This window comes from Planococcus citri, chromosome 3 (assembly GCF_950023065.1).
Source record: "Planococcus citri chromosome 3, ihPlaCitr1.1, whole genome shotgun sequence".
Classification (NCBI taxonomy): Eukaryota; Metazoa; Arthropoda; class Insecta; order Hemiptera; family Pseudococcidae; genus Planococcus; species Planococcus citri.
In genome coordinates, this window is record NC_088679.1 from 71,800,237 (window position 1) to 71,827,765 (window position 27,529).

The 27,529-nt window shown below is 36.4% G+C and overlaps 1 protein-coding gene and 1 long non-coding RNA gene across 3 annotated transcripts in view; one reads left to right on the forward strand and one right to left on the reverse strand.

Annotated features, from left to right (window-relative positions):
* Positions 1–27,529, forward strand: part of LOC135838936 (uncharacterized) — a 282,350-nt gene that overhangs the window by 73,383 nt on the left and 181,438 nt on the right. The gene's annotated exons all lie outside the window — the stretch shown is intronic.
* On the reverse strand, positions 89–27,267 carry LOC135838931 (probable peptidoglycan muropeptide transporter SLC46). Of its 2 annotated transcripts, XR_010557494.1 has the most exons (7): positions 26,126–27,267; positions 25,198–25,299; positions 24,980–25,117; positions 24,787–24,870; positions 22,957–23,110; positions 22,541–22,689; positions 18,479–18,580 (listed from the first exon to the last, which is right to left on the reverse strand). XR_010557494.1 is itself a non-coding variant. In XM_065354759.1 (6 exons), the coding sequence occupies exons 1-6, from the start codon at positions 19,490–19,492 to the stop codon at positions 295–297; spliced, it is 1,386 nt and encodes a 461-aa protein (XP_065210831.1). In that variant the 5' UTR covers positions 19,493–20,003; the 3' UTR covers positions 89–294. The 2 variants fall into 2 exon arrangements, 1 of the variants encoding a protein (XP_065210831.1); XM_065354759.1 differs by lacking the exons at positions 22,541–22,689; positions 22,957–23,110; positions 24,787–24,870; ... (1 more) ...; positions 25,198–25,299; positions 26,126–27,267 and adding exons at positions 89–388; positions 576–729; positions 18,009–18,092; positions 18,224–18,361; positions 18,679–20,003.

Below are 27,529 nucleotides of genomic sequence, written 5' to 3' on the forward strand. Positions count from 1 at the left end.
TCGACAACATTCCACACTTATTCAAATAAACATTAGGCATGGGTAGGTACCCACCCACACAAGTGTTGAAGGAAATTACGAAAATAAATTGATGTAGGTACTATAGTTTAATACATATATCGACGGATATCCTATTTTATGCATACACACTACACAAATTATTCATATGTGGAAATACAAATCTTCACCTTATCCATCAGGAATGTATTCGTTATTCATAAAATTCATAGAACACATAGAGTATTTTTGCTAACATCTCACATCAGATGTGCAAGCATCAAAACATACCTACACTTATAATAACGAAGTTTCGCAACATTTTTCCTCTGTAACTTCTCGCTTCTTTGTTTTCTCAGCGTCGAATTTTTTACTGAAGTAATATGCGCCACTAAAATAAAAAATGCATAATTTAAATTAAATCATAATGAGATGAACAACTAGGTAATTTAAAAACTGGTAGATTGGTAGGTAGGTATCTAAGTAATTTCACAAAAATTGTCATTGTAGGTAAACTATGAATTTTGGTTGATAGGTGTCTCTTTTTTTTTTACATTAATAATAATTTTCAAACTTACCAAAAACATAAAACGATGCCTACATCCAGCACAACACTAACAAGACAAAATGCAGACGGATAGGTATCCAATGTTCTTCGGAAAATAGCATTATAAGCCATAAAAGTAAAAGGAACTATCAACGCAAATATACCATTAACAGCATTCAATCGACCTAAACAAAATGCAGAATTTTATTAATAAATCATCACCAACCAATCAATAAGTAGCGAGACATGTACATAGATTAAAGGGATGTAATCGTCATTCTGAGTTAAAAGTCATCCAGAAAAAGCACTCACTTGGAGTATAGAGAGCGAGCCTTCAAAGAGCGTCCATTTTCGAAAAAATCAAGGGCTTTTGCTTACTTAGTTGCCTTACAGACTTTTTTTTGTTGAAAGAAACAGCTCAGATTCCAGATTTGATTAGGTCATAATTTTGGTATAATTAAATCTGTTTAGATCTCGTCAGATCCAATAGAGGACACCTGATTTGGATCAAATAATATCATGATCTGTTAATAAAAGATTACGCCATTGAATTGAAGAGCTCTATTCCAAAGTGCGTTAAGTCATTTTCAAAAAAGGCACGTTTTACGAGAATTTTTACTTCAAAAGTGGGTTTTAAGTCATCGATTTTTCAAAGTAAATTTTTCTACAAGTACCTAATTGTTCTATGTCCAAAGAAAGGAAAGGTGTACCGACCTTTGGAAATAGAACAAATTTCAGCATCAAAAACGTTAAACGCATTTTTTGGAGGAAAAAATGACTTAGCCCACTTTGGAATAGAGCTCTTCAATTTATTTTTGGATTTTTGATACCCACTTATAGAAAAAAAAATTTTAAAAACTGTTTCAAGGGAGTTTATCAAACTTTTTCATGAAACGTAAATTTTGCTGAGCAAATTGAACCAACATAAATTATTCCTTCAATTCAACTCTCGCATATCAACAACATTCAGTCATATATATACTGATGGTTCAAAAACTCAACAATTCACTGGATGTACAATCATTCATGGCGACGTATCTATCCCAATTGCTCTCCCCTCCCTTTGCACTATCCTTACTGCTGATGCAATTAAATCTGCAATTTCATATTTCCTTGATTTTTCTTTAAATAATGTCATAATTTTTAGTGACTCACTATCTGCTCTTTCATCAATAAAAAACTATAGGTCGAAGTATTCACATCCTATATCACTTGAGATCATTGAACTCCTTCAACGCTTCCAAAATAGCACACCCATACTATGTTGGATACCTTCACACTCCCAGATTCAAGGAAATGAGCTAGCAGATAAAATAGCTAAACATGCACACCTCCACCTTCCCCTTGCCAACATACCAATCCCTCTATCTGATTTGAAACTCCATTCCAAAACACTAATGCATGAAGTATTTCAATCTTCAATAATTCTTCATGGTCTCAGGTCCCAACTTCAAATAAACTCAAAAGCATCAAAAACACCACATCTTTATGGAAAACTTCTGAGCAACTTCAACGTAAATCTGAGGTTCTTCTCACCCGACTCAGGACTGGCCACTCCCTTTTCACTCATCAATTCATATTCCTTAAACACCCTATACCATTATGCCCAGAATGGAACAACAACCCCCTAAACATTGCTCATTTAAGACTGCCCTTCCTATCAGAATGAACGCTCCAGACACCTAAGTTCTAACCAACTCCAGGTCCTCCTTTCTGACAACCCTTCTTACACAGACGAAGTTATTAAATTTCTAATCTCAACAAAATTAGATAAAAAAATTTTAAATTGTATGTACATACTCAACTTTATTTCCTGTGTATAACCTAATTTTAAGCTTTTCACTCGTAAATACGAGCCTCTAGCCGATAAGTTGCTGTAGGTATATGGCTCATTAAATAAAATAAAAACTAGACAGCTAAGCAAAGCTTAGCTGCAAAGTGTGCGTAGCTAGCTGCCTTTTCTACAGCTATAACCGTTATTACATCTAGGTAGTGCATAAGTGAATCAACCATGTCACAGTGATGAGAATTTTTGAAACTCTCACTGCTTCAAAATAATAATTGTTTTTCAGTGTTTTCATATTTTCCAAATTACAATAGGTATTTCAGAATAATTTATAAGCTTGTATTGCTTCTAAATTAAGAAATTTCTAGTTGTTTTTCATAGTTTGCATTGTTTTAAAATTTACAAAATTTCAAATCGATTTCCCGAATTCCCCATCGCTACAATTTCATAAAGTTTTCAATAAATTTTCAGAATTTTGCATTGCTGCTGAGTTAGGAAATTTGCAATCAATTTTTAGAATTCACATTGCCTCTAAATAGTCAAATTTTGAATAATTTTTCAGAATTCTTATTGTCTTTAAATTAAAAAATTTCAAATTCAATTTTCAAGTTCATATTGTTCACAAATTGTAAAACGTTTACTCAATTTTTGGAATTTACATTGCCTCTAATTTTTCAGAATTCTCATCTTGTTCATAAATATTACAATACTTATTTTATATAATTTTCAAGTTCACATTATCTGCAACTTACAGAACTTTTAATCAATTTTTGGAATTCTCAGCGTCTCTAAATACAAATTTTCATACTATTTTTTTTAGAATTTCCATTGTCTTCAAATTTATAAATTTTCAAACCAATTTTCAGAACTTGCTTTTTATTCTAAATTAAGAATTAAATCTTATAAAATATGTTAAGAATTTGAATTGCCTCTAAATTACACAAAAAAAAATATGGGTAATTTTTACAAAAAAATTTAACTAAATACTGGTATTTAGCACAATTAAGTACCAGATCCCATTTAATAATTTTTACTGTAATCATTTAGTAAAAATTATCATGTTAATAAATTTTGCTATAGGTACCTACCAATAGTAAAAATCATTTTGTTTTAATAATTTTTACTAAATCATGATAATAAAAATTTCATGTTTCAATTGTACAAAAATTAGTTTAATTACTCATTTTGAAGTAATTTTTAAATTATAAGTAAAAAGTTAAAAATTATTCATGTCAAGGTAATTCTTTTAAGAATTAAATCTTATAAAATATGTTAAGAATTTGAATTGCCTCTAAATTACACAAAAAAAAATATGGGTAATTTTTACAAAAAAATTTAACTAAATACTGGTATTTAGCACAATTAAGTACCAGATCCCATTTAATAATTTTTACTGTAATCATTTAGTAAAAATTATCATTTTAATAAATTTTGCTATAGGTACCTACCAATAGTAAAAATCATTTTGTTTTAATAATTTTTACTAAATCATGATAATAAAAATTTCATGTTTCAATTGTACAAAAATTAGTTTAATTACTCATTTTGAAGTAATTTTTAAATTATAAGTAAAAAGTTAAAAATTATTCATGTCAAGGTAATTCTTTTAAGAATTAAATCTTATAAAATATGTTAAGAATTTGAATTGCCTCTAAATTACACAAAAAAAAATATGGGTAATTTTTACAAAAAAATTTAACTAAATACTGGTATTTAGCACAATTAAGTACCAGATCCCATTTAATAATTTTTACTGTAATCATTTAGTAAAAATTATCATTTTAATAAATTTTGCTATAGGTACCTACCAATAGTAAAAATCATTTTGTTTTAATAATTTTTACTAAATCATGATAATAAAAATTTCATGTTTCAATTGTACAAAAATTAGTTTAATTACTCATTTTGAAGTAATTTTTAAATTATAAGTAAAAAGTTAAAAATTATTCATGTCAAGGTAATTCTTTTAAGAATTAAATCTTATAAAATATGTTAAGAATTTGAATTGCCTCTAAATTACACAAAAAAAATATGGGTAATTTTTACAAAAAAATTTAACTAAATACTGGTATTTAGCACAATTAAGTACCAGATCCCATTTAATAATTTTTACTGTAATCATTTAGTAAAAATTATCATTTTAATAAATTTTGCTATAGGTACCTACCAATAGTAAAAATCATTTTGTTTTAATAATTTTTACTAAATCATGATAATAAAAATTTCATGTTTCAATTGTACAAAAATTAGTTTAATTACTCATTTTGAAGTAATTTTTAAATTATAAGTAAAAAGTTAAAAATTATTCATGTCAAGGTAATTCTTTTAAGAATTAAATCTTATAAAATATGTTAAGAATTTGAATTGCCTCTAAATTACACAAAAAAAATATGGGTAATTTTTACAAAAAAATTTAACTAAATACTGGTATTTAGCACAATTAAGTACCAGATCCCATTTAATAATTTTTACTGTAATCATTTAGTAAAAATTATCATTTTAATAAATTTTGCTATAGGTACCTACCAATAGTAAAAATCATTTTGTTTTAATAATTTTTACTAAATCATGATAATAAAAATTTCATGTTTCAATTGTACAAAAATTAGTTTAATTACTCATTTTGAAGTAATTTTTAAATTATAAGTAAAAAGTTAAAAATTATTCATGTCAAGGTAATTCTTACTATACTTATGGCCAGTGTTGTCATAACGAAATTTTTTTTTCGTTACGTTATATCGTTTCGTTTCAGATTTGTGAAATTTTTCGTTACGTTATTTTTCCGTTATTTCGTTGCACAGATAATTCCGTTACGTTATGTTTTTCGTTTAACGTTATTACATCATTTTGTTTTTCCGTTATTTCGTTATTTCGTTTCGTTTTTCGTTATAGCACAAAAATGTCCAAATTGGGGGTTTCTCTGAAAAAAACTGAAAAAAGTACAAGGTTGGTCAGTATACCTAAAGTGTACCTTCATTTCTCAGTAACTTTATGCAATTTCATTCCAACTTTTAAGCACTTTTCTCTATTTTTGCAACATTTTTTTAATAGGTGAACTTTTATGTCAATATTGTCAATTGAGCCACTTTATGCAGTTATTTTTATGAAATTTTTCCAATTGTCAGTACTTCTATTTTTTAGGATGTCTAACAAAATTGTTGAAAAATGACAAAATAGGACTTTAGTAGGACTTTCAGCAGGTCATCTATCGAGCACTTATGGAATTTGGGGGGGGGGGCAGTGGTGTTGAAATTTACGTTCAAATTCTTAACCAAACTTTTGCAAAAAATGTGAAATTTTATTCCAATTTTTCAATTTTAACCAGAAAAAAAACAAAACATGCAGTTATTAGCGATGAATTTTTAAAAATTAAGTAATTAACCATCAATTTTAAAATTGATGAATGAATGAATATCACATCATGTTTGCTTGAAATCAAAGTCAGACACCTTGATTTTTCGATACATGTGTGTTTTTCTGCTCATAAATTTTTTCATTAATTTCATTTTCAAGTACAGTATTTTTCAATTTTTTATTGATTAATCATTTTTTAATCATTTTTCCCAAAAAATTGAAGAAAAAAGCGAAAAAAAAAGCGGAAAAAAACGAAAAAATAACGGAATTTTTTTCGTTTTCCGTTTCGTTATAGCATTAAGATTTTTCATAACGTTATAATTTCGTTACGGTTTCTTCTGCAACAAATTTCGTTTTCGTTTATCGTTACGTTATTATAACGAAAAAAATTCCGGTTTTTTCCGTTTTTTCGTTTTTTCGTTACGTTATGAATAACGTTATGACAACACTGCTTATGGCTATAGGTAGATAGAAAATTAATGAAATGAATTTTTAGTTAGCAAATGATATCATAATTCATAACTCAATTTCAGCATTATTTTTGCCCCATTATCATGTACTACGTAGGTAGTAAACTCCAAAGCATTTACCTATCCGATTTTCCTATGAAAAATCTGTCACCTACCTACTTACCTCACGGGGATTCGAACCTGGGTCCCTAAATTTCCTATTCCTACCTACATGCCTGTCGTAGTTTTGTCACAATTTAATTGACTTTGCTACTATCGATATTGTTTAGATAGGTCTTAAAATTTTTAGTCGATAGGTATAGATGCGTTAATGTAGTGTTTCGTTATTGTTTCGGTTACATTACTTGTTGTAACGTTTTTATACCCAAAACTTGTTGTAAGCTTTGAGCTTTTGTAAAGTTCTAGTTGTAAATTTATGTAACACGTTATTACTTTATTATACGTTGAAATGAACGTTTGTTTTTATTCGTTTCGAAAGGTTTCAGTTTTATTGCACGTTGTGCACCGACTGTTTTAAAGATGGTTTTATTCGAATACGCGACTTTTCACCGATTTATAGGTCCGTTTTAACATGGTAGCAGTAGCTAAGGTTACTTTCGCGACAAAAAACTTTTAAATTTTAATTTTTGTCGTGCCGAAGTTCGCCATTACGCGACCGAAATGTTCCATAGGCCTAGCCTATACGTAAGTACTTTTATCGTTGTTTAACGACCGTTTTTTACCTCGCTATCGTGCGACCGTTTTCGCTTACGCGACCGCTAAGCTGTGTTACGCTGTTTTTCTTCATTCTGCGAGGGTGTAGTAGGTTGACCGTATTCGCCTAACGCTCGTAGAATTGACCGTCGAACACGTGCCGCTGAAGGAGTATCGCTAGTCAATGGTAAAGACTCGCCAGCAAGAACAAGAAGAGGTCGACGCCGCTTTAGCTGCCCAAAGAAAGGCTGAAAAACTTAAGCGTAAACGTGAGAGAAGAAAGGCGAGACAAAGCGGGTTAGTCGATCCTCGAAACGAAGAAGAGGTTCAAATCGACCCATCTATCGATATGGCTGCCTACGTACCGCCGCCACTCGAAAATGCGCAGCGTTTTGACGGTGATGGCGCTCGCTATGAAGGCTGGATATTGCGAGTAAAAATTAGGCTCGCTGCGTTAGGCCTGTCCAAGACCTACGATGCAGAAGACTCCGAGACGGATGTGAAGAGAGCGCAGGCCATCGATACCATTTATTCGATGATGACACAGCCAATGCAGGTCCTTTTCCCGCAGCCAAATCCGAAGGCGCTGCTCGACGCGCTCAAAACGCGCTATGGTTCGCAGTCCGCGGCGCAAAAATGCGCGGTCAAGCTTCGACTCGCTAATCTGCAGATGGGGCATTTTAAACGTCCCGAAGAGTACTGCGACACCGTCAAGAAGCTGTGTGCTGATTCCGGTGAGACAGACGAAGCTGCCTGGCTTTTGAACGGTCTGCCAAAGACCACCACCGGCGAAAATCTTCGAGTATCGCTGCGTACCGCGATGATTGTCAATAACTCCACCACCGGCATACGTGAGGCTATCTGTGAAGCCTATCGAAATAGTGAATCGTCGACGTCGTCGTCTGCTACGCCGAGAGCGTCCGCCATGTCCGCCGCCGATACCAGGCCAACCTGTCATTTTTGCCATCGTCCCGGGCATATTGCTCGCGTATGTAAGCTGAAACACGGTAATGGTATTGTTAATTTTAATCGTAACGGAGGTAATCCGAATAATAATCGTTATAATAATCGTAACGGCGGTCAGGGAAATGGTCAGGTAAATTTTAGTGGTTTTAATGGTAGGTCTGGCTCGAACTATCAGAATAGGAACAGTCAAGGTACACAGGGAAACGGTCAGAATGAGAGGCCTGCTCAGCCTCAGGCTAACGCTGCTGGCGGTTCTGGTACTAACACTGGTACTAGTACCAATCAAAATTGGAAAGGGCCTAATGATCCAAATCCGCCTCGCTGTTATCGATGTCGTGCGATAGGTCATATTTCTGCCCATTGTAATAAATGGGGCGATAATTCCGGTCAAGCTCGGCGACCAAATAATGTCTCTGGTACTGCCTTGATGGCTGTTGGCGAATCTGCCAGTATGTCGAAGCCCGCTGGTCCAAATGAAATCGTTTTCTTGTTGGACAGCGGTGCTACTAATCATTTTGTGAATTCGACTGAGTATTTCGTGGAATCTAGGGAGATTCGCGAATTGGTTCGAACTGCTCAGAAGGGTCAATTCGTTACGGTAACTAGGGAAGGTACCATCGTTCTGTACGATGCCGACAATCGAAAATACACCATGGACGGTGTTAAGTACTCAGAGGAATTTGCCTCGAACTTACTTTCGTCGCAGCGTATCAGAGAAAAGGGCTGTAAGTTGGAGTTGGCCGAGGACGTCTGTCTTTTCGATCCGAACGGCAGTTTAATCGTGCGTGCAGAGTTGAATGAGGACGGATTGCATGAGTTTCGGTTTAGGTATGATCTTGCGTATGAGTCAGCTTCGGTGGTGGTCGACGATGAGGTCCGGCTCTGGCACCGTCGGTTAGGTCACGCCTGCGGAGACACCATCGCTGCTGTACCTGGAAATAAGATACCGTCGAATAAGATCTTGACCACAACGACTTGTGGGGTTTGCTCTCGAGCTAAAATGTGCAGACTGCCTTGCTGTACTGAACGTTCGACAGCAGAAAGAGTATTGGAGCTCGTCCATACCGATACGGTCGGCCCATTGCCGGTAGCGGTGGACGGTTGCTCATACATTCTAATGTTTTTAGACGATTTTACTCATTTTGCAGTAATGTGTGATAAATAATGTATACACGAGAGTACGCACAATGATAAGACGTTTATTACATAACGAACATACATGAACTAAGCAACAATGTATCATTACATCGAGTACAGTGCAATACATATGGACAGGGGGAAAAGGGTGGTAAACGTAGATAAATTCGTAGGTAAATGGAGCAGTACCGCTACAAATCTTCCCCCCCTTTGAAAAAAAAATCATCACCGAATTAAAAATAGACAAAAACATGAGATCGATAATTAAAAATATAAGTAAAATTGCCAGTAGATTGAAAAATAGGATTTTTTTTTTTTTTTTCTAAAACATTTTAAAATTTTTTTATCGCTTTTCAACTAAAAAAGTATAAATTACATAATAATATTTAAAAGTTAAAATCTTAAACTAATGGTAACTTATCACACATTAAAAAAATACAATTTTTTTTTTCAAAATTTTTTCGTTTTTTTTTTTTCCACATTTTTCAAAATTAGGACCAATATACACGTAAATTAAAAATTAAAAAAGGTATACTACAGAACATAGTCCGCGAATCGGGCTGGTTTTTTTATCACTCTGCCCCTTGAAGTAACGGTGCTCGGAAGATCAAATGAGACTCTTCTTTGGGTAGAGGATGAAGGTGTTTGGGCAGGCGGTGGTGGAGGGACGATATCAGGCTCTTGAGGCAAAATGGTTGCATAATGATGGGATTTTTTCTTGAGAATTGGCGTAATTTTTTTTTCATTTTCTGCCTCTTCATCTGATAGGACATAAGCAGGCTTCAGTCTGTCAATAGAAACAGCATCCTCCTTTCCGTTGATGTCAATAAGAAAATATTTCTTTTTTCGACGGAGGACTGTGAAAGGTCCATCATATGGAGCCTCCAGAGGAGCTCGGACGCGGTCCACTCTAACGTAGACCTTTTTGCACTTCCCCAGGTCCTCACTTACGAATATTTTGCGATTTTGAAACTGCTTCGAGGCTGCAGGGCTGATTTTGCGAATGGAATCTCTCAACTTTTGTACATATTCGTAATTGTTGCTAATCGCCACCGGACCTGGGGAAATAAATTCGCCTGGGAGTACCAAAGGCCTACCAAATGCCATCTCCGCGCAGCTCACGCCTGTATCGTCCCTAGGGGCTGCTCGGAGACCGAGTAGGACCATAGGCAGTCCAGTTAGCCAGTTTTTACTGCCTAGAGCTCGAAGTGCCTCCTTCAGCCTCCGGTGGATTCGTTCCACCATGCCATTAGCCTTGGGGTTATAGGCTGTGGTCGAAATTTGATCGGACCCCAAAAATTTACATAATTCGCTCATCAGATCAGAAAGAAACTGCCTGCCTCGATCAGTAGTGATCCGCAATGGCACACCATACCTCGAGATCCAATTTTCAACAAACGCAGTAGCAACAGTAATGGCGTCCATACTTTGGATAGGTATTACCTCAATCCATTTGGTACTACGGTCGATCAAAGTAAGTAAGTATCGATGATAACGCCATTCTGAGAGCACAACAATATCTAGGTGAACGTGTTCAAATCGACTGCTCGGGGGAAATTTGCCAAATTCGGAGACTGTGTGGCGATGAGTTTTTACCCTTTGGCACTGGTGGCAAGTTTTCACCCATAACTTGACATCACGATTCATGCCAGGCCAATAGTAACGAATAGAAATTTTTCGAAGGGTGGCTCTCCTACCAGAATGGTCCAGATCGTGCAATTTGGCAAAAATTTCGCGACGCATCTTTTTTGGAACAATAGGCCTGCAGTGTCCGAGGTATTCGCTACATAAAAGGGTTGAACTCGAGTCTTCGACAAAAATTTCCTTCAAAACGTGTTGCCGGTAACCCTTTTGGCGCATATTTTTCACCTCGTCATCTGCCTGCTGGAAATTGGCCAATTTGGCTGGCAGGGAGATGGCTGAGAGTTCGCAGAGCTCAGGTTCAGGCCTACTGAGCGCATCAGCGACGACGTTATCAATGCCACTGGTATGAATAATATCCGTGCTATATTGCGAAATAAATTCAGCCCAACGTGACCTACGTTCGATTTTGATAGGTTTTTTTGTAGTGAAGAGATGGCATAGAGGTCTATGGTCTGTTACAATGGTGAAATGACGACCTTCGATCAAATTGGAGAAATGGTCAACTGCTGCATAAATTGCATACATTTCTCTATCATAAGTGCTCCAACGCTGCTGACTCTCATCTAGTTTCGCCGAAAAATAACCAAGAGGCTGTCGTTCGCCCTTCAAAATTTGCTCAAGGACTCCACCTACTGCAATGCCAGAAGCGTCAGTGCTCAACGAAAGTTCTGCATCATTGCAGGGAAAATGCAGTAAGGTAAAATTAACGAAAATTTCCTTGAGTCGCTCGAAATCTGCTTCTAGCTGAGGGGACCATTTCACAGGTGTTTGGTCGTTCTTTTTGGTGTGGCCCTTCAGTATGTCGTTGAACGGAGCTAAATGCTGAGCAGCATTTTTGCAAAATCGCCGGTAAAAGCCCAATATGCCAATGACGCGCCTCAGCCCAGTAATTGTTCGGGGCTTTTTCAACTGTTTAATGAACTGGACTCGCTCTTCGGTAGGTTGAAAAACACCATTTCCAATCAGGTGACCCAAGAAGTTGACCTGTTCGCAAAAAAACTTGCACTTTTTGTGGTTGATGGTCAAGCCAAACTTATTCAGGCGCTCGAAAAGGATGCGCAAATGTTGTTGGTGTTCGGCCTCGGAAGAAGAAAAAATAAGGATATCGTCCATATAGCAGAAGACGAAATCGAGACCAGAGAGAACAGAATTAATGAAACGCTGAAATGTAGCTGGAGCGTTTTTCAAGCCGAATGGCATTTGTTTATACTCGAACAGGCCGAAGGGTGTGATGACAGCTGTCTTTTTCACGTGCTTGTGGTAAATGGGTATATTGTAGAATGCTCGGACCAAATCAACACATGAAAAGACAGTTTTTCCGGACAACCGATTCGTAACATCACGTAAGTCAGGCAGTGGGTACCTATCTGGAACTGTTCTCTCATTTAATCGGCGATAGTCACCAGCAATACGAATTGCCTTCTTTTTGATAACCACAAGGGGTGAGGCCCAATCACTTGAGGACGGAGAGCAAGTGCCATTCTCCACCATTTTATCAAATTCTTGCCGGACCTCGGCCTCGATGTCAGGCCGCAGACGCCGCACTTTGTCATGCACTGGAGGACCATTGGTATAAATGTAATGGACAACATCGTGACTGGGTTTCTCGTGATATGTAGGTGGTCTCAGGAGTGCTGGGAATTCGTTGAGTAGCTCCTGGACACGCGGATCGTCATCTGCTGTGTGTACAAGATTGATTGAAGAGGAAGTAGAAAATCGTTTTGCACAAATTGCACTACACAGCGTCGAACCATCATAAATGCGTTGCTTGTTGAGATCGATAAGAAGGTGATAGTGGTCCAAAAAATCGGCACCGAGTATAGGTACATCCACGTCGGCAACCACCGCATTCCAGAGAAATTTTTTTGGCAAACCTATGTCGATTTGCAGTGCCGATAACCCATAGGTTTGGATGGGAGTGTTGTTGGCGGCTCGTAGGGTATAATCGGCAGGTACCACTGTTTTTGCGTATTTTTTTGGTATCACGGTGACATCGGAGCCTGAATCGACTAAAAAATACAGGTGAGTATTACGATCGTATATAAATAGTCGCGACGATCGAGGCACCTTCGCTGTCCGGCTCGTCACCCCGGCAGCAGGGTCTATTCGTTTTTTTCATACTGGTATTTACAACGAGGTGCGCACTTTCGCGCCCCTTCACCAAACGTGGTATGATACCAACAAATTCCATCAATCATCTCTGGACCAGAAGAGCGATTTCGCGATGCTGACCTGCCCCTATCATACGAACGGGCACGCGGACGATGAGGTGTGGGGCTGCGGCTGTGAGAACGATTACGTTCACGATGACGCGAGCGGCTATCACGCGTTTCTTTTGCAATTTCATTCACTTGCGCCTGCAAGTTTTGTAGCATAGATAACAGCAACTCGTTCGTAGCATTAGAAGCTGTCGTATTGGCGGGGGGAGGGGCGGCACTCGATGCTTGTTGCGTAGCAAGTACGTTCGCAGATTGAACCGAGGCAGTGGAAAACCCGTTGGATTCGTATGTCTCGAATAAACGATCGGCGAGCTTGGCTTGCTCGTCAATACCTGCCTCACTTACAGCCAAAAACTCGCGAGTACGTTTTGGCAACTTTTTTAACCAAATACTCTTCAATAAGTCTTTATCGAAATTCTCACCTGCCAAGGTACGAAGCTTGCCAAGGACGATACTCGGTTTTAGACCTTCTTCGACGTGTGTATCTTGTAAAAGTTTCGAGATTTCTTGAGACCTGGATTGACCATAGACGGAAGTTAACTTATCACGAGCTGAAGAGAACTTTTTTTTATCAGTTTTACTGCTGATCACATCGCAGATGTAGGAAAGTTGGTCTGACTCGAGGTGCTGGAGCAGGTTCGAAAATTTTGCTGCTTCATCTTCGATCTCGTTTGCGGTGAAAATATGCTCAACCGCTGCGAACCACGTTTTAGGGTCACTGGGGGTAAAACTAGGCAAGGTAAATCGAACCACTTTCGGAACTACGATCGCTTGAGCTTCACCAGTCATTTTGGAAAAAAATATTCTCGAAAATTACACGAAAAAAAAAAAAAATCACTGTCACGGTTGCCACTTGTGATAAATAATGTATACACGAGAGTACGCACAATGATAAGACGTTTATTACATAACGAACATACATGAACTAAGCAACAATGTATCATTACATCGAGTACAGTGCAATACATATGGACAGGGGGAAAAGGGTGGTAAACGTAGATAAATTCGTAGGTAAATGGAGCAGTACCGCTACAAATGTACTGCTTAAAAAACCGCGGCGAAGTAGGGAAATGTTTTGAGAGTTACGAACTCACCGTTACTGCCAAGTTTGGCGTCAAAATTCACAAGCTGCGTTGCGATAACGCTTTAGAATTCGTCAGTGGCCTTACGAGATCCGTCTGCGACGCGAAGGGTATCGTCCAACAGCCCAGCGAACCCTACGTACACGAACACAACGCCAAAATTGAGCGTCTGAATCGTACCGTAGTCGAGAAAATGCGCGCTATGTTGTACGACGCTGGAATGCCATCTACGTATTGGCCTTTCGCGGCATATATGGCGTGCGACACAGTGAACCGGTTACCGTCGCGCGCGTTAAACGGTGAGATACCGTTCGAGATTTGGCACAACAAGGCCGTCGATTGGGACCAAATCAAGATATTTGGTAGCCTGGTACGTTCCTTTGTCATGCCTGAAAAGCGTAAAAAGATCGATAAGAAATCGAACGACGTGTTTTTGGTCGGTTACACGGAAACCGGATATCGCGTACTTGAATATGGATCGAAAGAGTCGATACCTGTAACGCATGTGAAGGTGGATGAGTCTCTTGTCTTCGGAGATTGTGTCGAAGTGGTTAACGTCACGGAGGAGTACCTTGCTGAGGAACTTGAAAGGCCGCTTGAGGCTGCGATGATGGCTACGAACGTTCCTCAATTGTCGTATGAAGAGGCAGTGACCGGTAGTGAGAAAGACCATTGGAAAGAGGCCATCGCTGCAGAATTATCCAATCTCCAGCGGATGGGCACGTACAAGATTGTCGAACGACCTGCGAATCAAAAGGTGTTAGGTTTGAAATGGGTGTTTAAAAAGAAAAGCGACAATACCTATAAAGCACGAATTGTAGTCTTGGGCTATATGGAGCGGTTGGCGCTCAGCGATGCTGAGGTATACGCACCGGTGGTATCTGTCGACGTTGTTAGGTCTTTGATCGCTTTGGCTATACGTTTCGGCTGGCAGCTCCGGCATTGCGATATTGTTGGCGCGTTTCTTTATGGAAAGCTTCCATACCGCGTTTACGTAGTGTTGCCGAAAGGGTTCGTTTATTTTGGCAGGCTGAAGGACCCTGTTCTCGAGCTGTGGCGGGCGTTATATGGATTGAGGCTGTCTCCGGTTACCTGGTATGATGAATTAAAGAGAATATTAGTCAAGGTCGGTCTTACGGTGTCTTGGTATTGCGCAACGGTTTTTATATGCACTATGGAGCCTACTCGTTGTATCGTAGCAGTGTACGTCGATGACCTGTTGGTCACCGGCTACGATAATCAACTTATCGAACAGGTACTCGACCTGTTAAAGCTAAATTTTGAGGTGAAAGACCTCGGTCCGGTCGAGCATTACCTTGGTGTGCGCTTCAAGCGTACCGACGACTGCGTGATGATGGATCAAAATGAATACGTTGCTGAGATCTGCGCTAAGTTTGGGCTGACCGACGCCGACAGTGTGGTAAAACCGCTGGAAGACGTGTCGTTTTCTGATCCGAAGGTGGTCGTCGATTCGTCGTTAGAAACTCTTTGCAGGTCGATGATAGGTTGCCTATCTTACATCGCAGGTTGGACCAGACCTGATATTTCATATGCGGTCAACATGGTCTCTCGATACCAATCTAAGCCGTCCGTGGCGCTCGTTTCCGCCTGTAAGAGAATTATCAAGTATTTGAAACAATACCCTGATCGAAAACTGTGCTACGAAGCACTGGATAATTCTCTACTTACCATCTACTCTGACTCTGATCACGCAGGTGATAAGTCTGATCGTATTTCTACCTCCGGGTATATTCTTTTCTTATACGGCTGCGCCGTTCATTGGAAGTCGCGTAAACAGAGAGGTGTTACTCGTAGTTCGACGGAGGCTGAGTATGTGGCGATGGCTGACTCGGTCACTGAACTTGGAGCTGCTCGAAATCTGCTCAAATCTTTGGGCTTTGTCTTGGAACCTTCGACTTTGGTCTGCGATAACAATTCGGCCATGGATTTAGCTAGAAACACCATGGAGTCAAAACGTACTCGACACATAGACGTATCTTATCATTTGACCAAAGAGGTCATTCGAAATGGCGAGGCGAAAATGGTAAAGGTACCTGGCGAACACAATATCGCCGACGTGTTCACCAAATCGTTAGCTGGTACTAAGATAAATGACCTGATGGTCTCTATTTTGATCGACGATTTGTTTCCCTCGTAGTCTATTGTCTTTAACCTGATTAGTGTCTTTGCTGTTCGATGTCGAAGTTCGATAGCACTTTTGTTACCCGGTTTTGTCGTTTTATTTTTTAATTTTATTAAAATTAATTTTAATCTATCTATTTATCGTGCTTATGCACTCGTACTATGTACTTACTTTATTTGTCGTGTTATTTTCTATCGTGTAAATTATTTATCGTGTTGAATTAGTCGTACGTATCTACTGATAACTCGAACGTTCGATACCTGAAACATTTTCATCGTGTATTTTAGTCTTTTGTTTTTATTATTGATGAGTTTTATATTTTTATTAATGTGTGATGTATTACCTATGTGTTTTAACTATTAGTTTGGCTATTTTAGCTTATTTTATTATTATTTTACCTGTTTTTGTTGCACCGTTTGGTGTTTGAAATTTTTATCATTTTTTGAATCTTTGTTTTTGATCGCAATCTTTGCATCACTGTATTGGAGCGTAACGGTAAATTGTTTTAAATTGCTCGGTACTCGATTTATTTCGCGTTTTTATACACCGTGTGTGTTTTAATTGATATTTTTATTATTAATTAGATTAATTTAGTCGTTTTTAAAGTGAAAGCTCGAAAGGTAAAAGTTGTTTTTGTTTTGATTGTAAAATTTTTAAAAGTTTTTGGCTTTCGCTAAGTGATTGTTTATGTAACTCGAGTTTGTCTAAAATTCCCCGTTGTACGGGTTAATTTTACGGAGGAGTGTCGTAGTTTTGTCACAATTTAATCGACTTTGCTACTATCGATATTGTTTAGATAGGTCTTAAAATTTTTAGTCGATAGGTATAGATGCGTTAATGTAGTGTTTCGTTATTGTTTCGGTTACATTACTTGTTGTAACGTTTTTATACCCAAAACTTGTTGTAAGCTTTGAGCTTTTGTAAAGTTCTAGTTGTAAATTTATGTAACACGTTATTACTTTATTATACGTTGAAATGAACGTTTGTTTTTATTCGTTTCGAAAGGTTTCAGTTTTATTGCACGTTGTGCACCGACTGTTTTAAAGATGGTTTTATTCGAATACGCGACTTTTCACCGATTTATAGGTCCGTTTTAACAATGCCCTATCCACTCAGCCACCACATCACTACGAAGGTTACGGCATTAAAATAATATATTTGTTTGGTAAACACCCCACCAAGCCTCTCCCACTTGAAATACACAGCTGGCAGACTGGGGGTGTAACAGGGTACAATGCAACGCAGCTGTTTATAAAATGATGAAAGGATAAGGCTGGGGGTATAGCAGGGTACAATGAGCGGCAGGTGGTTTACAAGTCCCCTTTCTCCTTTTTTAGGATTTAATGCATTAAAATAATGAACTAAAATTGCAATTACTCAGCAATTACCCATCCGAATTGAATGAAAATTAATCTATTCCCTCCGCCTTAATGATTCTCAAATGGTGTCCAATGGGTACAAAAAACGGTTGGATAGCTTAAGAGAACATTCAGTTCCAATAAAATTTCATTTCTCAAAGCGAAACCAATAGTGTGCTACGCACACTAAAAATAAACTACTTATTAGTTTTGGAGCCTTCAGTATCATCAGTGGTTCTTCAATTTTTAAATCTCTAAATATGGCGCCAATAATTCATTTAAGTATATCACCCAGTTATATGTATTTGAAAAATTGAATAAAAGTTTATTGGTTATTGGCTATTTTTCTCATTTTTTTGAAATTGGCAATAAAGACCAAAAAAAGTGGCACTACTGCGTTGCAAAAATTACTTCCCCACTTTCAGGAATGATATGAATTACATACAAAAATGATTTCATTCGGGACTGGGCCATTTTCCCCAAAAACCTCCAGAACTAAAATTTTTGTGGATAGGTAGCTTTCAAACTCAAAATTAAGGTAGGGTATTTAATGAATTTGGTCAAAATCCATTCACTTTTTTTTGCAGCTATTGCGTTCATTCGTCCACTTACCTATTTCATCAGCTCCGTAATATTTACTCATGAAAGATATACAAATTGTCATAGCTGTACCGTGAAATAAATCTATCACAGGAACTGCAAACGAAAAAACAAAGCAGAATGAGAAATTTATATATCCAAATAGGTAGGTACCTATCCAATCTCAATTGTATAGCTAAGTATGTATTGCAGTTTATAGTGATATGAATATTTTGTGCTTTACTTACCCAAGTAAAGTTGCCAGACTTGGTTAGCAAACATTAAAACAAGAATAGCTATTGTGTCAAAACATCCGGCCAAGATACCAATCAATCCATCATGGATTTTTAAGCGTTTGCTCAACACCAGCGAGCAAAACAAAATACCTAAAAAACACACATAAACATTTTTTAAAATTTTAAAAATGTTTGATGATCAAGTACTTAAAAGTTAAAAGTACTTTTCCTTAAAAAAAAAAGACATCTTCAAATTATTAAACTCACCGAACGATGAAATAGTAAGTTTTAATATCATATATTCACTGTACTTCTGTTCATTCCATCCGAATCTGTGCCTCAAATACGGATACAATACGGATAACTCACCTGAAACAATTTTTCAAATGGTATTAATTTTCACTGCAAAAATCTCACGGTAGGGTAGCTCCACATAAAGAGTGTTAGTAGGTACTTGACAATCTTACCAAAAAATGTGAGGATGACTGTAATGTTTGCAATAATCAATAACGTGACTGTGACTCTTTTACGCCCTAAATTGCGATTAAATACAACTCTAAAACTACCAAATATCGTACGCTTCAAATTAAAAACGTGGTAAAAAGTATTTTTCTTCTCAACCGAAACCGAATTATCTTTGATGAAAATCAAAGCAAATATTAATGCACACATTGAGAAAACGAAGCACAACGAATAAGAATTGAGAAATCCAAAATGATGAAGCATGAATCCAGATCCACCTCTGCCCAGTACCAGAGAAGTTAATCTAATCGCTCCAATAATTCCGAGTCGCATAGTGCGACTTTGCGTATCAGATATATCGCATATATACATTGAACAACCCACCAGCATCAGACTCATTCCTGAACACAAACTTTCAAGTACTGCCCATGATAATACTGCAATGATTGGTTTCCATTGCCAAAAATACGAATTCAAACAACCAGATAATGCGTGAAGTATTTGTGCCAAGATGGAAATATAAATCAGCGGTCTTCTCCTTCGACCAGCTTCATCGCTCCAGTATGAAGCAAATATTACGCCAAGTAGGCCTATGAAAACCACAACTGGTTGGTACTTGAGGCCAACTTCTGTCACGAATAGGATTCCGCTTCTTTCGTCATCACATTGGGTGTTTTTTAGGTCCGGCTGAGTAGTGGAGTTGGGCCGGCATGCTTTTTGGAGAAATAAATTCGTATCTAAGCCTTTGATCCAGTCATACACGACAAGAAAGATTAAAAACGATGGTTCAACGGTCACATGTTTCAAGTAATCAAACATCGCGCGACAGTAATAACATTAGGCTGTAATTATTATAGGTAGGTACATTACACTAACTCTCACTAAATTCGAGTTTTAAAACTGTGAAGCGATCGACGATGGATACAGAAAATGCGTACCTCAGCTTAAAAGCTGCTCGCGAATAACTACCAGATACTTACAGGTGAATTCATTTTACGGAAGAATTAATAATCAAGCCGCCTGCCGATGTTTAATTCGTGATTAGATATCTAGTCCAGTTAGCCTTGGAATACTACACTATTAAAAATTGAGATCTCTTAAGATTTTTCTGCGCTGGACCCGGTATGGACGAGATTCGAATCTTGTATTTTTATTCGACGTTCGTGATTTGAATCATTTTTAAAGCGATTCTTAGGATCCAATGAGTTGATCTGATTCGAATCACTAATACGAGTATAAAGTGATGATTCGTGATTCGAAAATTTCGACGATTCGTGTTCGTAATTCGAATCATTTTTTCCCTTTTCAATGCAATTTTTGATTATTTTCTACTCGATAAGAATAGCATTTTTCGCCCACAACCACCCTCCCGGCTCCCCCTCCTGGGCAGTATAGTGGGGAAAAATCGATATCCATGAGTAGTGGGGAGAAAATTCTGGTATCACGCAAAATGTGTAGGGGAAGCACGAGCCTTTCAACACGATTTTTTTAAAAATTTTCATCATGGTGGGGGGGGGCGGTAAAATTGACAAAAGAAAACTTTGAACCGCCACAGCTCCGGATTGAAGGGTTGGAAACAAAAACTGTTTTCACCAAAATGTGTCTTTTTACAATACTTTCTTCCTACCAAACTATAAAATTAAAATTTTGTCTGCAAAAAGCTCATATCGCACCTCGGGAGTAATAAGGTCACATCTCAAAAAAAATTGATTTTGATGTTTTTGCATTTTTGGGGTTTGTATGACCCCCCTCAACCAAAAATTACACTTTGAGTTGGGTACATTATCTAGATCTTGTAAAAAACGCAAATGGCCTAACTCAAAATCTCAACAACATTGCAAGTTGTTTGGAGTTATAAGGGTACATCTCAAAAAACTCCACCTTTTTTGAGCAAATTTCATACATACAAAGTGTTAACAAATAGTTTTGATTGTTTTGAATGTTTGTCAGTTAGAAATAGTCACAAGGAGTGCAATTTTTATTGGTTTATTGTACCAAATGGAAAAATTTTTTTAAATTGATTACTTTTCAGAAAAATGAATTTGCACATATCATGAAATTTTAGTACTTTGAGAAAAACTCAAAAACTAAGCACTCTAGAAAAAAACTAACGACGTAATGTCGATTGGAAATTTAATTCTCTACAACTTTGTAGACATGAAATTTTTTTTGGACGCTTCCTTTCGCCTTCACATCAACTTTAATGAAAGGTTATAACTCAAAATGTTTTCCAAACATTGAAATATTTCCTCTTTAAGATTTTATTTTTCAAAGTGTTCTTATGCTAAATGAAGGTAGGATACCAGATGTTTAAAATGAGGTGCTATTCATTCCTCACAATTAGGTAATTATAAGTTGATAAAAATAATGAATCAAGTTTTTAAAAAAAAGAAAATCACTCTCCCGTAAAATTTCACTTTTTTGAGATGTGACCTTATTACTCCCAAGGTGCGATATGTATTTGCAAAAAACCTGAAAAATACATATCTGTTTTTTGTGTTTTTTTTTGGAAAATTATGCGAAATACGTGAAAAATAATGTATGGAACTGAAAATGTTGAGCGTTAAATTTCACCCAGGAAAACAACTTTTGTCGTAATTGTCAAAAAAGCACTTTTTTGGCCATAATTGTCGAAAAATACATTTTCTTCTGACGTTATCAAAAAGTCCTAATATAATATTTCTTGTAAGAATGAACAAAAAAACCTCGTCGTTGGCCAAAATTTCAAAAATTCCTATTTTTGCCAAAATTATCGAAAAATCTTAACCTTTTTGTAAAAATATCCAAGAAAGCTCCTGTTTTTTGCCAAAATGTTGAAAAAATCTTATCGCCAGAATAATTGTCAAAAAAGTTTCATTTTTACCAAAAAATTGTACAAAAGTTTCTTATTTAAAAAAATTATAAAAAATCCCAACTTTTGTCAAAATTGCCAAAAAAAAGTCCTGTTTTTTACCAACGTTGTCGAAAAATACTTTTTTAGTTTTTATGACGTTAGAGAAGGTGCAATTATGGACCCCGGTACAAATATGGACCCCTCCATGGTTTAGTGTACAACTACTAGCGCTACGGTCATGCTGAGTATTAAAAATTATACTAGTAGTGTAGTATCGAAGATCCAAGTACTTATTTCGGATCCATGCATACTTGGGTGTCTCTCATCACTCATTAGCAATTGTTTTTTTTTGCGCATAATTTTCTTCTCAATGGAAAATTTTACAAGTTTTTCATTCGGTAATTCATCAACTTCAAATAAAGTTTGGAAAAAAAGTATTAGCGATGAAGTAAGTAGCTTACAATGAGTACTTTCAAAATATACTTTCATATTTGTCTTTACTTCAACTGATTTTCATATTTTTTTTTCATTTTTCATTGGGTATAAACATGGACCCCTAAATTTTTTTACCTAATTTTGATTCAATATTCTTTAGAATGTCGAGAAAAGTGTTATTAACAAAGAAGGCAAGTCCAAAGTGTCGAAAATGGGACCATGATTTTTTCATTTTTCATTTTTCATAAACTTAGCCAATTTTTTGCATGGGTATAAATATGGACCACTAAATTTTTTTTTCCTCTAATTTTGATTCATTGGTTTTTAGAATACCTACCGAGAAAAGAAAACAAGTCCCGAATGGTATATTCGAAAAAAAATTTTGATAATTTTTTCTACCCTTCAAAGCCAAAAAGCTAGAGGGGGTCCACATTTGTACCTTCTCCTCTATCAAAAAAGTTCTAATTTCTATAGTTCCAACACCGCAGCCAAGTCCCCACTTAAGTAAAATCAATGAATTTAAGAACAGATGAATCACAGATAAATCTGAGAACAAAGAAAAAATTTTCAATTTTATTTTGAGTGATGCAAATATCAACCTCATAATTCGTCGATGAAGTGAGTAGTCACAATGGCACATGCTAGGTAGCCTTCTTATTATTGATTTAGGTATTTTTCAACTGACGATGAGACTTCTTGATTTGTTGTCTTCTCCGCGTCGAATTTTTTACTGAAATAATAGGACCCACTGAAAAGAAAACATAATATAAAAAGGTAAATTAAATGAGACGTGAACGGATTCGGAATGTATGCTCAAAAAGTTTCATTTGAGACACCTCACAATAATAATCTAAATATTAAGTAGGTGCCTTTATTATCTCAATTTTTTTTTTTTTTTTTCTGAAAAATCAAGTCGTTTTTTCCAAATTGAGTGTTTTTGTATTATGTGAACATGTTTATTGTTTTATTATCTGAATAGCGGTAATAAGTATTAGGTAATCATATTCAAACTTACCAAAAACATAAAACTATGCCTATATCCAGCGCAACACTAAAAAGACAAAATGCGGACGGATAAGTATCTAATGTACTTTGGAAAATAGCATTATAAGCCAAAAAAGTAACAGGAACTATCAACGCAAATACACCATTAACAGCATTCAATCGACCTAAACAAATTGAAAAATTTTGTCAATAAATCATCACCAATCAATATAAGTAGCAAAATATGTAATGTACGTATATGTAGATTCATGGGAGAGGGGGAGACGGGAATTGGGACATTTGCCCATGAAGATCTAAAGATGGTCAACCTGAATTAAAAAAGAACCAAAAAAAGTACTCAAGGAGGAGATCGTGAGCTCTCGAAAAGAGGCTATTTTCGAAAAAATTGCGATTTTTTTGAACCATCTCCTAACCGACTTGTTTTTGGAAGAAACGGTTCAGATTCAGCTGATTTGATCAGATCAGATGACCAAGAAGGTCTAAACAGATTGGCCAATGACCTTGAGACGTCATAAAGACGGGTCAATGACCTTATAAGAAACCAGATAGGCAGTGAAACGATCTTCGAAAGCTAGACAGGGAGGTCAGTGACCTTGAGAGACTAGACAGACAGACAACCCTGCCAAAATTATGAAATTTAAAATTGATTTTTAGATTTTGCATGCGGCCAACGAACTGTGAAAAATTCAATCATTTTTTGGAGTTCGCATTGCCACCAAATTACAAAGAATCTTTTGTGGACCGGAACTCTATGATTTGAACGAAACCTAGCTAAATTGGAAGAGCATGTCCTAAAACTTCCGTAACACATTTTTAGATTATTCCTTCAATTTAACTCCCACATACCAGCAAACTGTTAGTTTTGAGCCATTCTAGAGCCTCCAGTGGTTCTAATATTTTCACTAGAAACTTTGGATCACACTAGAAATTGTAAAAACGAACACTTTAGGACTTATCACTTTGATCGGTGCTCATTGGGCAATCTCTTGGCCGTTTTAGGTCGATTCCAGGAGATTTCCGGAGTGCTAGATCAGAGGTGAATTTTTGACCAATTTATTGTGAGTAAATTCCAGAACAGATGAAAAAAAAAATACTAGAGGGGTATAACGATTGTGAGAATTTTTTTTAGCAAGATATGTTGTTTCGTGTGTCTACATGATAACTCAACTTGAAGAAAACTCTCAATTTAACCTTTTTGGCGCATCAAGCGGGTTTTCAGATTTCTCCAGAGATTTTAAATCACTTCGAAGGTGCCGAAAATCAACTTTAGGTAAGTAGAACCTACAATTTTGGTTGTTGGTTGTTTTTGACTTCCTATCGATTGTTCTAAAAAAGCCATCGCGAAATTCAAGGAGAGCCACATATGTAGTTTTCTCAATTTTTTGAAAGTGACAATAAAGACCAAAAAATTGGCACTTTTGCGTTCCAATATATTTCCCTAGTTTCAAGAATCACATATTTCAATATTTTTGGCATAATTAATTTAATGAGAACTACCTATTTGTGAAGAAAAAATTTTCAAAACACGAATTCATCTAGAAAATAAGCCTTTTGCAAATTTTCAAGCACTCATCTGTAGAATCCTAAAAATGGTCTTGGATACAGAATCTCAAGTAATTTCATTTGGAACTTGACCACTTCTCCCAAAATAGGTTGGTAAAGGCTAGAACGAAAAAAAAAAAACACGATTCTTTTTGAAAATACCTTCTCTTCGAGGTTTTATATCTCCCCCTCGAGGGGCACCTCCAAAGCTAACATTTTTGTGGATAACTTGAAACTCAAAATGAAGGTCTCTGATGAATTTGGTCAAAATCAATTATTCGGTCTTTCATTCACTTACCTAATTCATCAACATCGTAATATTTACTCATGAACGATATACCAATTGTCATAGCTGTACCGTGGAATAAATCTATCACAGGAACTGCAAACGAAAAAACAAAACAGAATGAGAAATTCATATCTAAATAAGCACCTATCCAATGACAATCCAACAGGTACTGTAGTTTGTAGTGATATAGGGCTTTACTTACTCAAGTAAAGTTGCCAGATTTGGTTAGCAAACATTAAAACTAAAATAGCTATTGTATCAAAACATCCGGCCAAGATACCAATCAATCCATCATGGATTTTTAATCGTTTGCTCAACACTAATGAGCAAAACAAAATACCTGAAAAAACAAAAATGTTCAATGATGAAGTAGGTACTCCTTCTTTTTTTTAAAATGGCATCTTCATCACTTGAACTCACCGAACGATGAAATAGTAAGTTTCAATATCATAAATTCACTGTACTTCTGTTCATCCCATCCGAACCTGTGCCTCAAATATTGATACAATACGGATAATTCACCTAAAACAATTTTTCAAAAAATTTTCACTCCAAAAAATATGTACGAGGGGGGATCAAAAATAACATAGACAATTGCTCTGGTGAGAGTTCTATTGAAGCTATACAACTCACAAACATATCATCTGAAAGCTGCATCTTTCCTCTATAAAATCATTCTTAGTATAAGTATTTCTGTTCAGTGGTTCCCAAAATATGGTACATAGAACAAAAGTTCTCAAGGTGCACTCGGCGATTTTTGTTTAAATAACAAAAATTGGGTGAAAAAAATATTTATGCACAATTAATTTTTTATCATTTCCAAAGTAACAACTACTGTTATCGATACATTTAGCCCAACACATTTTTGAAAGGGGAGCGGTTTCAGTCCATCAGCAAAATTCAATAAATCACTGTGCAATGATTTTCGATTTTGTGCCATTCGCGTCGTGGAATCAAAAACGTTCTTTAAAAAGTTGACAAGCCGTTGGGCTAAATGTATTGATAACGGTGGTTATTACTTTGAAGGTGATATAAAATTAATTAATACTCCTCGTGCAATTAATTAAATAAACGTTTTTTCACCCAATTTTTGTTATTTAAACAAAAATCGCCGAGTGCACCTTGAGAACTTTTGTTCTATGTACCATATTTTGGGAACCACTGAACAGAAATACTTATACTAAGGATGATTTTATAGAGGAAAGATGCAGCTTTCAGATGATATGTTTGTGAGTTGTATAGCTTCAATAGAACTCTCACCAGAGCAATTGTGTATGTTATTTTTGATCACCCCTCGTACGTCCAAATAGAGAGGTACGTCAGGTACTTACCCTTATAAAAATCTTACCAAAAAATGTGATGACAACTGTAATGTTTGCGATCATCAATAACGTGACTGTGACTCTTTTACGTCCTAAGTTACGATTGAATACAACTTTAAAGCTATCAAATATCATACGTTTCAAATTGAATACGTGGTAAAATGTATTTTTCTCCTCAACCGAAATCGAATTATCTTTGATAAAAATCAAAGCGCATATTAATCCACACATTGAGCAAATGAAGCACAACGAATAAGAATTGAGAAATCCTAAATTATGAAGCATGAATCCAGATCCACCTCTGCCCACCACAAGAGCAGTTAATCTAATCGCTCCTACAACTCCAAGTCGCATAGTGCGACTTTGCATATCAGATATATCGCATATATACAATTGACAACCTAATAGCATGAGACACATTCCCGAATATAAACTTTCAATTACTGCCCACGATATTACAGCTGTGATTGGTTTCAATTGCCAAAAATATGAATTCAAACAACCAGATAATGCGTGAAGTAATTGTCCCAGGATGGAAATATAAATCAGGGGTCTTCTCCTTCGACCTGCTTCATCGCTCCAGTATGAAGCAAATATTATGGCGAGTAGGCTCATCAAAACGACAACAGGTTGGTACTTGAGGTTAACTTCTGTTACGAACAGGATTCCGCTTCTTTCATCATCACAATGAGTGTTTTTCAAGTCTGGCTGAGATGTTGAGTTGGGTCGGCATGCTTTTTGAAGAAATAAATTTGTGTCTAAGCCTTTGATCCAGTCATAAACGACGAGAAAGATAAAAAGCGATGGTTCAACAGTCACATGTTTCAAGTGATTAAACATGGCGCGACAATAATAAAATTAAGCTATGTACTTAGGTATGTAGGTACTCATCTACACTCGCGAGAGAAAACAAATCATCACTAAACGAACGATTTTTAAAAATCATCTAGAGAATTGATGATGAATGCTATCAAAGGAGCTGTCTCGGATATCTATACTTAATAGGTCCATAGATACTCAATGTAGGGTATTCGAATTTTAAAACTGTGGACGAACGATCGAAAATAGATACTTAAACAATGTGTAAGCTTCAATGCTCTTCGCGAAAAACTAGCAGATAAGAACTACAAAACCCGAATGCAAGGTGGACTACAGGTACCTACGTTGTTCTATTCTAAGAATGACTAATTGAGCCGCACTATACGTTCTTAGATAAATGGTTTTAATTAGACTGCCCCTGCCGGTGTTATCTTCGTGAGCAAGAAATATAGATAAATAGTAAATCTCTGCGTAAGTACATTTTATATTTAGAAAGGTACATATCCAATTAAAGTAAAATTTTACCTATTTACCTAGAAAACGTATTTTTTTATAAGTGGGCACCAGGGTAAACTGCAATTAGGTATGGCACTGGTGTTTGTTTATTTTGA

Excerpts from the sequence above, each read along its gene's own strand:
- LOC135838931 (XM_065354759.1), bottom strand. The coding sequence starts at position 19,492 with ATGTTTGATTACTTGAAACATGTGACCGTTGAACCATCGTTTTTAATC. Across the intron at positions 18,581-18,678 it reads AGTCATCCTCACATTTTTTG|GTGAGTTATCCGTATTGTAT; the intron begins GTAAGATTGTCA and ends AAATTGTTTCAG. Across the intron at positions 730-18,008 it reads TTACGGAGCTGATGAAATAG|GTCGATTGAATGCTGTTAAT; the intron begins GTAAGTGGACGA and ends CATTTTGTTTAG.